The 14,680-nt window shown below is 46.2% G+C and overlaps 1 protein-coding gene across 1 annotated transcript in view; it reads left to right on the plus strand.

The window, feature by feature from the left end:
* Manbal (mannosidase beta like) overlaps window positions 1-14,680 on the plus strand; it is a 30,867-nt gene that overhangs the window by 991 nt on the left and 15,196 nt on the right. The window contains exon 2 of the mRNA XM_021194721.2: window positions 10,117-10,319. Coding sequence (XP_021050380.1) covers window positions 10,170-10,319 — 150 coding nt within the window. The 5' untranslated portion in view covers window positions 10,117-10,169. The remainder of the gene's footprint in view (window positions 1-10,116; window positions 10,320-14,680) is intronic.

Below are 14,680 nucleotides of genomic sequence, written 5' to 3' on the forward strand. Positions count from 1 at the left end.
CAGGTAACCCTCAAATCAGCACAAGTAATGATAGCATTAGGGGTGAGCCTAAAAAAAAAAAGGTTACTTTTTTACTTTGGAAGCTTTTTTTTTTTTTTTTTTTTTTAACCTTAAAGAAATAAAGATTCTTAGGCTAAAGTTGCTAAAACTATTTGGTGAGAACAAAAATTTTTGTTGTTTTTCTAAGACAGGGTTTCTCTGTGCAGCCCTGACCATCCTGGAGGAGCTCTGTGAGTTAGAGGCTAGCCTGGTCTACAGAATAAGTTCCAGGTCAGCCAAGGCTACACAGAGAAACCCTGTCTCAAAAAACAAACAAACAAACAAAAAAATCAAAAATCAGAGCTGGTGATAACAGCTGAGTTGGTTTTTATCCCTCGCACCCTAAGTCTGGGGGCGGGGCAGAACGCGCCTATACTTCTGTTCTGGGCTGCATAGCAAATTTGAGGGCTCCCTGGGAACTTTGCTGAAACATCAGTAAGTGGTAGTTTTGCTTTTGAACCTCACGTTGCCAAGGTTACAGCCATAGTGTGTAGTAAATGTTAGGTAAGGTAGAGATGGCATCGCATTTGTGAACAGACACAGACAGTGCCTTACACTATGTGAAGGCTTCAGCCCAGCCTCCCCTGAAACAGGAGCACAAAGCCCCTTACTGGGAATAAGGGATGGCCATATAGGTTAGGGGTGGATTTGTTCTGAAAACCAAAATCTCCACAGAGGCCCTACCTACCAGTGTGGAGGCCTCTGCTCGAGTCCCAGCAGAACACAGGAAGGCATGTGATGTCATTGAATGTTGCCAGTGTGTTTCAAGTTCTACATGCCCCAAAGGACACTATTAATGAACTATGATCCTCGGATGGGACAGAGCATTAAAGTCACCTTGTGATCCCTTAAAGACCACATTCCCTGTAATCATTATTGATAGAATTAAAAACTTCAGATTAATATGCCAGTAAACTATTTCTTTATTTTTAGACGGGGTTTCAGTTCTGGCTGGCCTGGAATTCAGCATATAGACCAGACTGGTTTAGAACTCACAAAGATCTGCCCGTCTCCCTAGTGTTGGGACAGAAACTGTATTCTACTCTTCCAAGCAACTGCAGTGTCTTTTTGAAAGGTTTTATTAACTGAAGTTTTTAGGGTAAAAGACTGGGCTCTGACAATGCCAATGAGCTATGTTTGGCTACTGATTGCTAATATTTTAATTAATGAGATAGCTAGCAATGAAGATCAGAAAAGAAATGTATTCAGTGTGCCCACATTGGAAAAAGGAACAAATAATAGGATCCTCTGGCTTCCGAGTCCCTCCCCAAGATTCTGTCATGGGGTTTAGGCTTGGATAGAGGGGTGGAGGTATGCATAGCTAAGCAGTCCTGGCAGGATGAGGTCCTGCCTGTCATTGATCCATACTGGTCCTCCTTCCAGTCGGCCCAGCAAGGTGGTCTGATACTTTGTAAAAACTGTGTGAAATCTTTCTAGACAACTTTTTAGTCTGACTTGCATAAGGGCTTCATCCTTTCTCTTTCCCCAGGAGTCTTTGATTCTAGCACTGGGGAAGCAGAGGCAGAGGGAACTCTGGGAGTTCAAGGCCTTAGAGTTCTGCATGTCTTGTTTCATAGTGAGACTCTGTCACAGACAGACAAAATATCTCCTTTTGTAGTGATGGTGGGTGGGTACAGGAACTTTTTTTTTTTTTTTTTTTTTTTTATTTTCGAGACAGGGTTTCTCTGTGTAGCCCTGGCTGACCTGGAACTCACTCTGTAGACCAGACTGGCCTCTAACTCGGAAATCCTCCTGCCTCTGCCTCCCAAGTGCTGGGATTAAAGACGTGCACCACCAGGAACTTTTTTTTTTAAGTCCTTAGCTGTCCCAGATCCCCAAACCACTGTTCCCCTCTGTCCCAGACACCCCACCCAGCCATCGTCAACACAGCTGTGACTTGAATGCTTCTCCACCCCCCCACCCCCCAGTCATGTATCGTCAGAAGGTCCGAGGCAGCCTAGCGCTGCATCACAACCCCACACTTCATTTCAGCAGACAGGCACTGTGGCTTCCACTCATCACAACCGGATGAGTTTGATCCCAGAGCCTGTATCCTTTATCATAGGTATGTATGGAGAGAGGAAATCGATATATTAGAGTTCAGTACTGGGCATAGTGTCTGTCATCCACTGGGGAAGGCAGAACAACTCTGTGGCATCTCATAGTTTTGGGTTTTTTTGTTTTGTTTTGATTTTTGTTTTGTTTTTAAGATTTATGTATGTGAGAACACTGTAGCTATCTTCAGACACACCTGAAGAGGGCATTGGATCCCGTTACAGATGGTTGTGAGCCACCATGTGGGTGCTGGGAATTGTGGGTGCTCAGGACCTCTAATAGAGCAGGCAGTGCTCTTAACTGCTAAGTTATCTTGCCAGCCCCTGCATCTCACACTTTAAATGACAGTAAATGGACCAGTAGTCACATTTTGCAAGATGTCTGCACAGTAATTTCAGTCCACCAACTACCAACTGTGTGTGTGTGTGTGTGTGTGTGTGTAATTTATTTTAATTTTATGTTCATTAGTGTCTTGCCTATATGCCTGTCGGTATGAGGGTGTGAGAAGCCTGGGAACTGGAGTTACAGACAGGTTGAGCTGCCGTGTGAGTGCTGGGACTTGAACTGGGTCCTCTGGAAGAGCTGTCTTAACCCCTGAGCTACCTACCCATCTCTCCAGCACTCTACCTCTTTTTAGTTGAAGTCTCAGAACAGCTTTTGAAACTCTCATCAGGAGGCAGGGATCCCTGTCCAGAGTTTGAGCAGCACTGGGGAGCAATTGGGAGATCCCAAAACATCTGACAATTTGATGTCTACATTTTTTAGAATTAGTACTTGATAAATCTTGCAATCTCTAAATACACCTATAGTTATTTATTTTGAAATGTTGGTGGTTTAACATTTTAGGCCTGGGAATGTAGTACAGATGAAAGGGCTTGCCTAGCATGCATGGTGGTTTATCTGGGTTCAGTCCTCAGCACTGCGTGAATTGTGGTTGACAGATCACACGGTGATCCCAGCGCTGAGGAAGTAGGTTGGGAGGTTCAGGAGCACCTTTTGATACCTACTGAGTTCAAGGCCCGCCTAGAATGTGTGAGACTGGTTCAAAAAATATTTTAAAACAATTTTAGCTTTATGGCTATTTTGAGATACTATTGAATTTCTGGGTAGAACATTTGCCATAATTACTGAGCCCGTGTCAGTACAGCACCATTAACTGGAATTTCCATGTCTGGACCTCCAGTTTCCTTGTAACCCTGTCCAGGCTAGCAGTCCAGCAGCGTGTCCCGGGGCTCCTCTCACTTGCGGGGATGGTTTCTCAGACTCTTCTGCCTCAGATGAGGGTTTTGAGGCTTACGTGTCAGCTATTTTGCTGATGGGTCTTTTTCTTATGAGCAGACTCAGCCAAAAGTTTCAAGAAGGAAGGCCGTCAGAGGAGCCTGGTGGGGGTCTGTAACTGTGGATATTCACCAGGGTCGCCTAGCTTCAGGGAACAGTCAGGTGTTGTCTCCTGCTTTTACACGGTACTTATAGGAGGAAGTCATGATGTACAGCATACATTTGAGATTGTGGAAGTATAACCCTGCACATACACAGGCACAGTGGCGACATAAATAGATGTAATTCATGTGAAAGATGTCTGTTCTCTGCCATCAGCTTATCTGTTTCTCTTATCAGTATTTATTTTATACCCTGAGTTTCTCATTCTTGTGTCCCAACTTAAGCTGCTAAATCCCCACTCTTGACAACTCCCTGGCAATGTTTGGTTTTGCTTTTTCTGTTTTTAAAGCACTTGCATGCTTTCTGCCCCAGGCGCATCCTGTTTATTTCTGTTTAATTCTGTTTAGAACACTTCTGTAAGGAGTCCTGGTTTCTCTTATGGAAAAAATGGCCCAGAAACCAAGATCTGGACACAAGGTGGGATCATTGCTCCTGGGACACTCTAGTTTCTGTGTTCTCTCAGTGGCCAGAGTGTGATATCTGTGTATACACAGCTATAACTATTTCTGTATGTGTCTATATTAAGCTAAGTACACTATGCTGATGTCTCTAACCCTTGATTATTATCCTGTGGATGATGGATTGTAGCTTCCTTTTCTTATCTGGAACCTCCTCCCCACTGCAATAGATCCATTTCTCCCTCTATTCACTTACAGTCAGTTCTGGCATGCGTGTGTGCGTGTGCATGTGTGTGTGTGTGTGTGTGTGTGTGTGTGTGTGTGTGCTGGAGAGTGAGTGAGTTCAGGGCTTGCGTATACCTGAACTACTGCTGCAGCCCTTTGCTCTCTTGCTTTGGCAGAAATGTCACGTTCTTAGCCCTTCTCTGACCACCCCACGTAAAATAACATGCCATTCCTCCTCCTTGGGGTTTTCAGATTTTAACCCTGACGTTGTGTGTCTATCAACACTCCCTATCACTATGTGTGTCTATCAACACTCCCTATCACTATGTGTGTCTATCAACACTCCCTAGAACGGATGCTTCATGACAGACCAGGATAGCACCATCCACAGCTATCCTCTGCAAGTGCCTGGCTTGGTCTTTAGCCAGGGGCATTGGTTTAGATGGGGCTGTAGTCACACTGGTGATGCGGTTGTTTCTTTTTCTCAGTATCACATTGCCAGACCTCCCCCTGGCCTGACCACAGTGTTTATATGCCCGGTGTGCCGTCCTTCCAGTGAAGTCCTGTGGTGCCCATGCTCCGTCACCAGCTCCCTGCCTGCCGCACCCTTCCTGCCTTCCCGTGTTAGTTAGGCGCTGCCAAGACTGCTCTTGTACCTGGAGGCCCTTTCTTTTGAATTATTTCCTTAATCTAAATTCTAGGAAGTAAGTTATTCAGACAAAGGATATCATCCATTTTATGACTTTTTATACGCTGCGCTAATGACTGCTAAAGGAAAAAAGTGGCCTAAGTATATTATGGCTTTGGGAACATTTTTGGCTGGGCTCAAAGTGACATCAGCTCTCTAAGAAGTCAAGAGATAAGCTACAGTGTAGCTAGATGCCCATAGTCATACCCCCAGTGTCCTGACTCCTGAAGTTTCTGTCACAGTACCCAATCTTCATAATAACTTCATTAGACTGAGTACCGACGCCCTCAGTAGACTTCACAGGTTTGAGCGGGAAGCGTCATCAGGGACAGTAAGTTATGAAGTGCCACTGGAGGAGTGACACTTTCTGTAGCCTTGGCACAAGGGCTGCTGCCCTGGAGAGCCTTGTTAGTTCCCCGCCTGGAGCTGGGCTGGGCTGCCTTGGAATTCACTTCAGAGCCAGCTAAGGAGCTACTCCAAGCAGTCTGCCTGCCCCCAAGCCTTGCACCTTGTACATGACCAAAGATGGTATCCTGGAGCCCCATGGCCCACCTGATTCACTGTATGGGAACCAGCGACACCGGGCTCTTGTCAGAAGTCAGCTTCTCAGGGGGAGGAAGTTCTGCCAGCTCTGAGGATAGGGTTGGGACAGTCAGTGAGGGGTGGCTCCTCCTTTGAAAGGCTTCTAGAGTCCGTTGAACTGATGTGAGACCTGGCTGTCCTGCTGGCCAAGCACATGACCTTCCAGAGGGACCAGGTCAACAGGAAAATGAAAACATTTGTGTGAGACCCACTCTGTTTGCATAGTTGGCCATCTTGTAACCCTTGTGTGTTTTTCACATTGTGTAAGTTATTTAAAGTAGAGGAGCAGCAGGGCCAAAATGGAAGAAAATCCTATGGACAGTTTCTGGTGAACAGGGCTCCTCTACAGAATAGAGCAATGCATGCTTAGCTAGTTACATTTAAAGTATAAGAAGTAGGTAAGCCAGGCATGATGGTACAGGCCTGTAATCTCAGTTTTCTAGAGTTGAAGACAGCAAGATAAGAGTTCAAGGCCAGCATAGGCTGCATGAGAACCTGTGTCAAAAAGTAAAATGAAATAAATAGAAAATAGAAAAAAAAGTGAAATTTTGTTTTGTGTTAAAGAATAAATTGTGTCATTAGCCACTTTGTATCACTATTACCAGTACTTCAGGAACTTCCTCACACTCCTAGACAAGAACTCCAAATCCTACCTCGACACTGGTTCTACAGCTGCTCTGCCAGCTATGCCCCCATCAACAGCTGTGGGGGTTTGGAGGAGAATGGCCTCCATATGCTCATGTTTGAAAGCCTGGTCCCCAATTGGTGAATTGCCTGAGAAGGATTGTGAAGTGTGGTCTCATTGAGGAGGTGAGGCACTGTGAGGTAGACTTGGAGGTTTCAGAAGCCCACACTAGGCCCAGACTCTCTGCCTGCTGACTGTGGGTCAGGATCTAAATAAAGCTCATAACTACTGTCTCGATGCCATGCCCGTCTGTATGCTGCCATGATGATCAAGGACCACCCCTCCGAACCTGTAAGCAGGCCCTCAGTTAAATAGTTTCTTTTATAAGAATTGCCTTGGTCGTGGTGTGTCTTCACAGAATAGAGCAGCAATGCGCACAGCTTCCAGTTTCTCCAGTTTTACTGCTTCTTCATAGACATTTTTTTTTTTACATTTTAACCCCCACCGTGTGTGTGTGTGTGTGTGTGTGTGTGTGTGTTGTATGTGTGAAAAACTTGTGAGAGTTGGTTCTAGGCTTCCATCATGTCTATCCAAGATCAAAAGCAGACCGTCAGGCTTGGCATCAGGTGACTTTACACACGGAGCCATGTCACCAACCCCACCCTCCTGGTTTTGCAACAGAATCTTTTTTTTTTTTTGAGACAGGGTTTCTCTGTAGTTCTGGCTGTCCTGGAACTCACTCTGTAGACCAGGCTGGCCTTGAACTCAGAAATCCGCCTGCCTCTGCCTCCCAAGTGCTGGGATTAAAGGCTTATGCCACCACAGCCCGGCTTGCAACGGAATCTTATTTTATTTATTTATTTATTTATTTATTTATTTATTTATTTATTTATTATATGTAAGTACACTGTAGCTGTCTTCAGATGTCCCAGAAGAGGGCAGCATCAGATCTCATTACGGATGGTTGCGAGCCACCATGTGGTTACTGGGATTTGAACTCATGACCTTCAGAAGAGCAGTCGGCGCTCTTAACCACTGAGCCATCGCTCCAGCCCACAACAGAATCTTATTAAATGCAGCCCACACTGGCAGTTTTTGTAGCACAGGCTGGCTGTGAACTCATCTTCCAGTTGACTACTGGGATTGCAGACTTGAACTGACTGCCCTCCCTCCATTTATTTATTTTGTTTTTATGCTGATTTTTTAGGGGTCAGAGGCACACTTGCTGTTGGTAGTCTATCTGAACTCCATCCCCACAGTTCCTGGCTGGTCCCTCGGGGAGGGGATGAGCCCACTGAGGTACCCCCTTCCTCCACACCCAGATAGAACATATTCTTATAGCTCTTTCTCCTTTTATGATCACAACACTCGTTACAGCATGTACATGATGGTGGGAAGACAGCTTTCAGGAGTCTGTTCTTTCCTTCCATCATGCGGTCCCAGGGATCACACTCAGGTTGTCAGGCTTGGAGGTGGCAGGTGCCTTAGCCAGCTGAGCCCTCTCTCCACCCCTGTTCTTTGTCTATGAGAATGCTAGACCTTTACTGTCAGTATGATTCAGAAAGTCTCCATCCATTCTCTGGGCTGCCTTTCACTCTGAGGAACATCCTCTGTGAACAAAAGCTCTTGATCTTTTTGTGGAGTTTAATTGACTCCTTTCTTTTGTAACTTGTGCCTTTGATGTCACATCCCGAAACCACTGCCAAACCCAGTACCATAGAGATTCCCCCCTCCCCCCAAGAGTCTCCTAATGGTTTTATAGTTTGGACTCTGAAGTTGAGATCTTGGGCTGGTTTGAATTAATCTTTGTATGAGGTAGAAGTTGGTTTGTGTTTGTGTGTGGACACTGTTTCTTGGTAGCACTTGTTTAAAGTCTGTCCTCTCCTGCCTGTGAACGTTTATTTGGAGTTCTCTGTCTGTCCGTCTGTTCTCATGTCAGTAGCTCTGCTTTTTGATTACCTTAGTTTTCTAGTAAATTTTGACATCATGAAATAAGTTCCCCAACTTTTTTTCAAATTAAGTTAAATTAGTTTTAGTAATTTGACAGCGTGCCACTTCATCATATAATCAACATAAACATTATTGATGGGATTGTTTGCATTCCTTCATAATAAGTCTTGAAATTTGTACGTAATTTAACTGTCATTTCTGTTCAGACTAGCCACACTTGGGACCACATGTGGATCATGAGCACCACATTGGGTGGCTCAGAGTTCCCTGGGGATTGCATGGGATGGCACACTGTGACATCTGTGACAACTGATACCACAGTGCATTTGTCCCTTTATTGTTGGGGTGGCAAAAGGAAGCCGTTTGTAGGTGTCCTGATAAAGAGGCAAAGGGGGAGGGTAACTCAAAGGCTGATGGGGAGGGTGATGTGCTCAGGCTTGGAATTAGAACAGGGTGTTGAATAGCAGGCATGGGTGGAAGGCTGTTCTGGGCAGATCACAGCTTCATGGAGGGCTCAGGGTTCTTGGAGAGCCACAGGCAGTTCTCAGCTTTACCAGGGTCTTAAGAGTGGTAGAGGGTGGGGCTAGAGAGATACCTTAGTAGTTAAGAGCACAGGCTGTTCTTCCAGAGGACCAGGGTTCAACTCACAGTTGTCTATAACTCCACTTACAGGGGATCTGACAGACATACATGCAGACAAAACACCAATGCACATAAAATTAAAATAAATAAATCTTTTTTTTTTTTTTTTAAAAAGTGGAATAGGAGCCAGGTGGTGGTGGCAGAAGCCTTTAATCCCAGCATTCAGCAGGCAGATCTAGGCTAGCCTGGTCTATTGAGGAAGTTCTGGGACAGCCAGGGCTACACCGAGAAACCCTGTCTTAAAAAAAGAGAATAGAAGAGGACTGGTGAGAGGAGAGGTGGCTGAGTGGCTGCTCTCCCCGTTACCTATCTCGCGACTTTCTAGTATGGACTTTCCCTTATCACTGGGTGTCTCCGTTCAGACCTGTAGTTTAGAGCTGGGTAAGGCACATCTGCAGGCCATTGTGTGGGAGTCACAGTCAGGTAGGCGGGCAGATCTCTGAGTTCCAGGATAGCCAGGGCTACTTAAAGAGACTGTCTTGGAAAACAAAATAAAAAACCGAAAAGTAAATAAATAAATAAAGTAACAGCAACAGCAACAATGAGTAATTTAGAACTTAGCCCTTTTCTCTGCTTTACTTTTTGCTTGGTCAAGTTAAACAGGGCTGAGTCTTCCAAGGTTTATTTATGTTCCATCCCATCTCCATATCTTCCAGTTTCCCTTCCTGGCCATGTGCGTCCCTTCCCCAACCCGGGGTCTCCGTCTGCTTTTCTTTCTATCTAGAATATTCCCTCAGATTACAAGTGTGAGTCACTCTACTTCTGCCCCGTTCTCATCTCTGTTTACTTTTATAAGACCTGCAGCACCCACAGAGGTCTTCCCTCCCACCCCATATGAGATCAGCCTCGCCCGAACAGTTTCTCTCCCCGTGCAGCCTGGCTGTGTGGCCTGCTGTCTGCCTGCATTCAGAGTGGAGCGTGGAGAGCAGGCATTATTAGCCTGTCTCTCTTTCTTCGGTCTTTGGTATCCCTGAGTGTTGCAACACGAGGTGAATGAATAGACGGAGTCAGGCAGGCAGGCGGTGTTCCTTAGCTGGCACAGTGCTTGCTCGGCATTCGTGAGGCCCTGGGTTCCAGCCCCAGCACATGGAAGGCAGAGACAGATCAGAAGGTCACGCCCATCCTGGGTTAATAGCAAGCTCCAGGCCAGCCCGAGACGGGTGAGCCACTATCTCACAAGCAAAACAGAGCAAAACACAGAGATGTGCAGGTCTTTATAAAAACATTGGTTGGAGAGTTTTGCATTTGCTTATTTATTTTTACTAGCTTTATATTCAGAAAACATCAAACATTTTCAAAGGTGAACGGATGGTCTGTTGTACATAGTCTCCAATTAGATTCAAGAATGTTTGTGCCTCGCTCAAGTTGTTTCCTGTTCTTGCGTGTGTGTGCATGTAGCGTGTGCATGTACGCAAGTGGGACCACTCAAAGACTGTATGGAGAAACCTGACATTCACTCTCTCCCTTGGAAGTTGGTGCTGGAGAGCGCTGAATCTCGAGACGCCTGGCAGTGGTGCCTTGGGCCATGGCCTCCGACCTGGGCTTCTCACCTCCCGAGGTGCCTGAGCCCACCTTCTTGGAGAACCTGCTGCGGTATGGACTCTTCCTGGGAGCCATCTTCCAGCTCATCTGTGTCCTGGCCATCATTGTACCCATTCCCAAGTCCCACGAGGCGGTGAGTCCTTCCCTGGGACCTCAGCTTTCTAGATGGCAGGCTAGATTCCTGTAGTAGGAGAATCACCACAGACAAGATGGTCAGGGCTGTGCTGGCCCCGTCAGGTCAACTTGTTCCCTGCAAGACCACCTGATGGATGAGGTCACAGACACACCAGAAGAGGGCATCGGATTCCATTACAGATGGTTGTGAGCCACCATGTGGGTGCTGGGAATGAACTCAGGACCTCTGGAAGAGCAGTCAGTGCTCTTAACCGTTGAACCATCTCTCTAGCCTGAGGCAAATTTTTATTATATAACCTAGGGCTGGCCTCAAACTCTATCTCTATGAGTCCTGAATGCCAGGATTTTATTAAGTTCTTTATTTTATTTTATTTTATTTTATTTTGAGACAGAGTCTTGGTGGCTTTAGACTTGAGGTAGCCTCCTGGGACTGCCAGTCTGAGCCATCATGAGAAGCTTCTGGTAAGACTTTCACTCTGTTTCGCGTCTGACTGCTGAGAGATGTGGCCTCTGCCTTCAAGGAATGTCTTGTCTTTGAAAGGGATGTGCATATAAAACAGTACTTAATGATTCATGCTTGTCTTCTCAGCTTAGACCAAGGCAGGAGGGTTGTGAGTTCAAGGCCAGTCTGGGCGTGAGATCCTATCTCCCAAAATTGGGGATTTGGATGATCGCTTCTCTGTGTGGCTGCTGTTCCCACAGGAAGTTCCATATGGGCACCTAAGGTCGGTCATGCAGGCATTGGTGCGCCCTTCGTGACTGGTGCTATGGACTTCCCGCTTCACAGCTAAGGTTAGGGTGGTGGTACCTGCCTCCTGTGCACTGAGAGATCATCGTGAGTTCACGTGGTCTCACTGGCCCTGAAGTCTCTGTCCTAAATGGCTGTAGCATCCACTGCTGCTCACCACTGAGGTTCAGTGTCCCCTCTGCAGTGCTATCTAGCTTCAGTCGCTCAGTGAGGACCTTTTGTGTTACTAGCTGAAGGCAGTTCAGTGAGCTGCCTGATGTGAGTGCTGGGAACTGAACCCAGGTCCTCTTGGAAGAGCACTGATTACTCTTAACTAGTGAACCCTCTATTTGATAAACATCCAACTATAAAAATCTGAGTGAAAATTAAAAATTTAAATACTTTTCATTTTCACATTATATGTATGAATATTTTGCTTGTGTATGTTCAGATGCTGTGTATGATGGTTGTGAGCCACCGTGTGGGTACTGGGAACTGAACCCAGGTCCTCTGCAACAGCAAGTACTCTGAAATGCTGAGCCAGCTCTCTAGTCCCTTTTAATTCCTAAATTACACTCATTTGTTTGTTTGTTCATTGGGAAGGAGGGAGGGAGGGAGGGAGGGAGGGAGAGAGAGAGAGAGAGAGAGAGAGACAGAGAGAGAGACAGAGAGAGAGACAGAGAGAGAGACAGAGAGAGAGACAGAGAGAGACAGAGAGAGACGAGAGTGTGTGTATAAGTGTGTGTGTGAGTGTGTGTGAGTGTGAGTGTGTGTGAGAGTGTGTGTATGTGTGTGTGTGAGTGTGTGTGTGTGTGTGTGTGTGTGTGTGAGTGTGTGTGTGTGTGTAAGCTTGTATGGAGGTCAGAGGACAACTTTTGGGAGTTGGTTCTCCCCTTCCACCACGTGGGTTTCAGGGACAGAGCTCAGGTTGTCAGGCTTGGCAGCAAACACCTCTACTGTGTGAACCATTCCACTGCCCTGGGTTTTATTCTTTGTTTTGATACTTGAGATAGGGTCTCCTTTGACACCCAAACTGTCCTTGAACCCACTCTTCTCCCACCTCATCTCCCCAAGTGCTGCAATAACAAGTGTGTGCCAACACACTCCGCCACAATACAGTTTTAAAAAAGAAGTTGCACCAGGTGTAATAGCTCATATCTATAATTACAGCGCACGGGAAGCTAAAGCAGGAGGACTCTAGTAAATTGTAGGCCAATTTGGGCTACAGTGAGACTATCTCAGTGGATAGAATTAGAATTCATACTGGGTATTTAAATTCAAACTGAAGACTCAGGTGTTTTTATTTTGAGTTTATAATTGAATCTTAAAACACTTTTCACATTTGTTTGTTTTAGTTAGTTGGTATGTGAGTGAGTGTGTGTGCCACTGTGTATGGTATGTGAGTGAGTGTGTGTGCCACTGTGTATGGTATGTGAGTGAGTGTGTGTGCCACTGTGTATGGTATGTGAGTGAGTGTGTGTGCCACTGTGTATGGTATGTGAGTGAGTGTGTGTGCCACTGTGTATGGTATGTGAGTGAGTGTGTGTGCCACTGTGTATGGTATGTGAGTGAGTGTGTGTGCCACTGTGTATGGTATGTGAGTGAGTGTGTGTGCCACTGTGTGTGGAGGTCAGAGGACAACTGTCAGGAGTTGGACCATGAGGGTCCCTGGGATTGAACTCAGATTCTTAGGATGGGCTGCAAGAGCCTTTGCCCGGCTGGGTGTGGTGGCTCACGCCTTTAATCCCAGCACTTGGGAGGCAGAGGCAGGCGGATTTCTGAGTTCGAGGCCAGCCTGGTCTACAAAGTGAGCTCCAGGACAGCCAGGGCTACACAGAGAAATCCTGTCTCGAAAAATCCAAAAAAAAAAAGAAAGAAAGAGCCTTTGCCCACTGAGATATCTCGCCAGTTCTAAAGTTATATCTTTGACTTATATTATTTTATAGAAAGGTTAACAAAATGATTAATTTGTTTGTCCTGCTGTGTTGGAGGTCACCAAAGCCACCTCATAACTGTGGTTACCACAGTGAAAGGCTATAGAGAAGGCACAGGATAAAGCTGTAGAGAAACTGACCCAAGTCCAAAAGTGCCCTGACTGGAGCCACACAGATGTGTCCAACACCAGCAGCAAGGAGTCAGTAGATCACAAAGCATTGTCTAGCAAGGAACGCCTTAGAGACGCTACGTCCAGGCTGTGTATGTGTTTGGGTTGTTTGAGACAGTATCGCATAGCAGAGGTTGGCCTTAAATTCCTGCTCTTCCTGACTGTATCCCTAATGATGGAATTTTAGACATGTACCACCACACCTAGTTTATGGGGTGTTTGGGACTAAACTCAGGTCCTCAAGCATGCTAGGCAAGCTCGCTACCAAATGAGTGACAACCCCAGCCTAGAAGGATGGCCGTAAGCTAACAGTTTTCTCTTTCTGTGACAGTACCATCAGGCATTAGATCTAGGGCGTCACTCACTGAGAGGCAAGTATTCTACACACGAGCTATAGCCGAAGTCTACAAGGCTTTTGCTTAGGAACTGGTTATATAAGCTCTTTCTACCTACTATACACTCCAGTTTCAGACTTGCAGAGAGCAGGTGTCCAGCATAAGCCGAATTGCTTGGTGAGTTAGGCACAGTGTAGCCGTGGGATGAGGGCGCTGTTAGAGATCCCAGCGCCCAGTGCTGGCATGCCAGCAGGGACTGTCCATGCGGACAGGTTACACACCTACAGTGTTTGATTATCTCTGACCGGAGACTCAGGTGGGAAGGCGAGGGTTGTTTTGACCTCAGGTTGCATTCCTGCGGGGAGATTGTCGTGAGAATGGTGCTCTCAGCCTCTTCTCCGTGGGTCACTCCACTCTGGAAAACATTAGGTGCGTTTGCTACAACTTGTTTTTAATTTCTAGGAATTTTTCTTTCTAATTTATTTTTGATTATAAAATGTTTATATATAACGCTTCCAACCTGTATAATAAGGTACATTCATAGACGTTTCCTTTAATCTCATTATGCCCCCACCACTCCCTGCTTCGTCCCATGGGGAACCATTTTTATTACTAAGATTCATCTTTATCGTTTTGATTCATTATTGTTTTTTAACCCAAATAAATGCTTGCGTGTTGTACATATATGAATATACGTGTGTTTATAGTCCTGTAGTCTCTCTGTTGAGTGCTGGGATCAAAGGCATCTGTCGCTCCGGCCGGCCGGCTGTTTCTTAATGCACAGCACATCCTGGAGGCTGCACCTCTCGAGGCTCGCCGTGTTCTGAAGCTCCTGCTTATGCAGTGGGTCCTGGTGCGGTGGGGAACCAAGTCAGAGGAGCAGGTGTGGTATGGCGCCAGGGGAAGAGGAGCACCAGGTTTCAAGTTTTTAAAAAGTGCCTTTAAGGGGCTGGAAAGATGGCTCAGGGAGCACTGGCTGCTCTTCCAGAGGACCCGGGTTCAATTCCTAACACCCACATGGCAGCTCACACCTGTCTGTAATTCCAGTTCCAGGGTTTCTGCTATAGTCACACAGATGGACAGACATGTGGACAAAACACCAATGAACATAATACAAAACAAATTACATTAAAGGTGCGCCGGGCGGTGGCGCACGCCTTTAATCCGAGCACTTGGGAGGCAGAGGCAGGCGG

The sequence above is a fragment of the Mus pahari genome, chromosome 3 (genome assembly GCF_900095145.1).
Source record: "Mus pahari chromosome 3, PAHARI_EIJ_v1.1, whole genome shotgun sequence".
Taxonomy (NCBI): domain Eukaryota; kingdom Metazoa; phylum Chordata; class Mammalia; order Rodentia; family Muridae; genus Mus; species Mus pahari.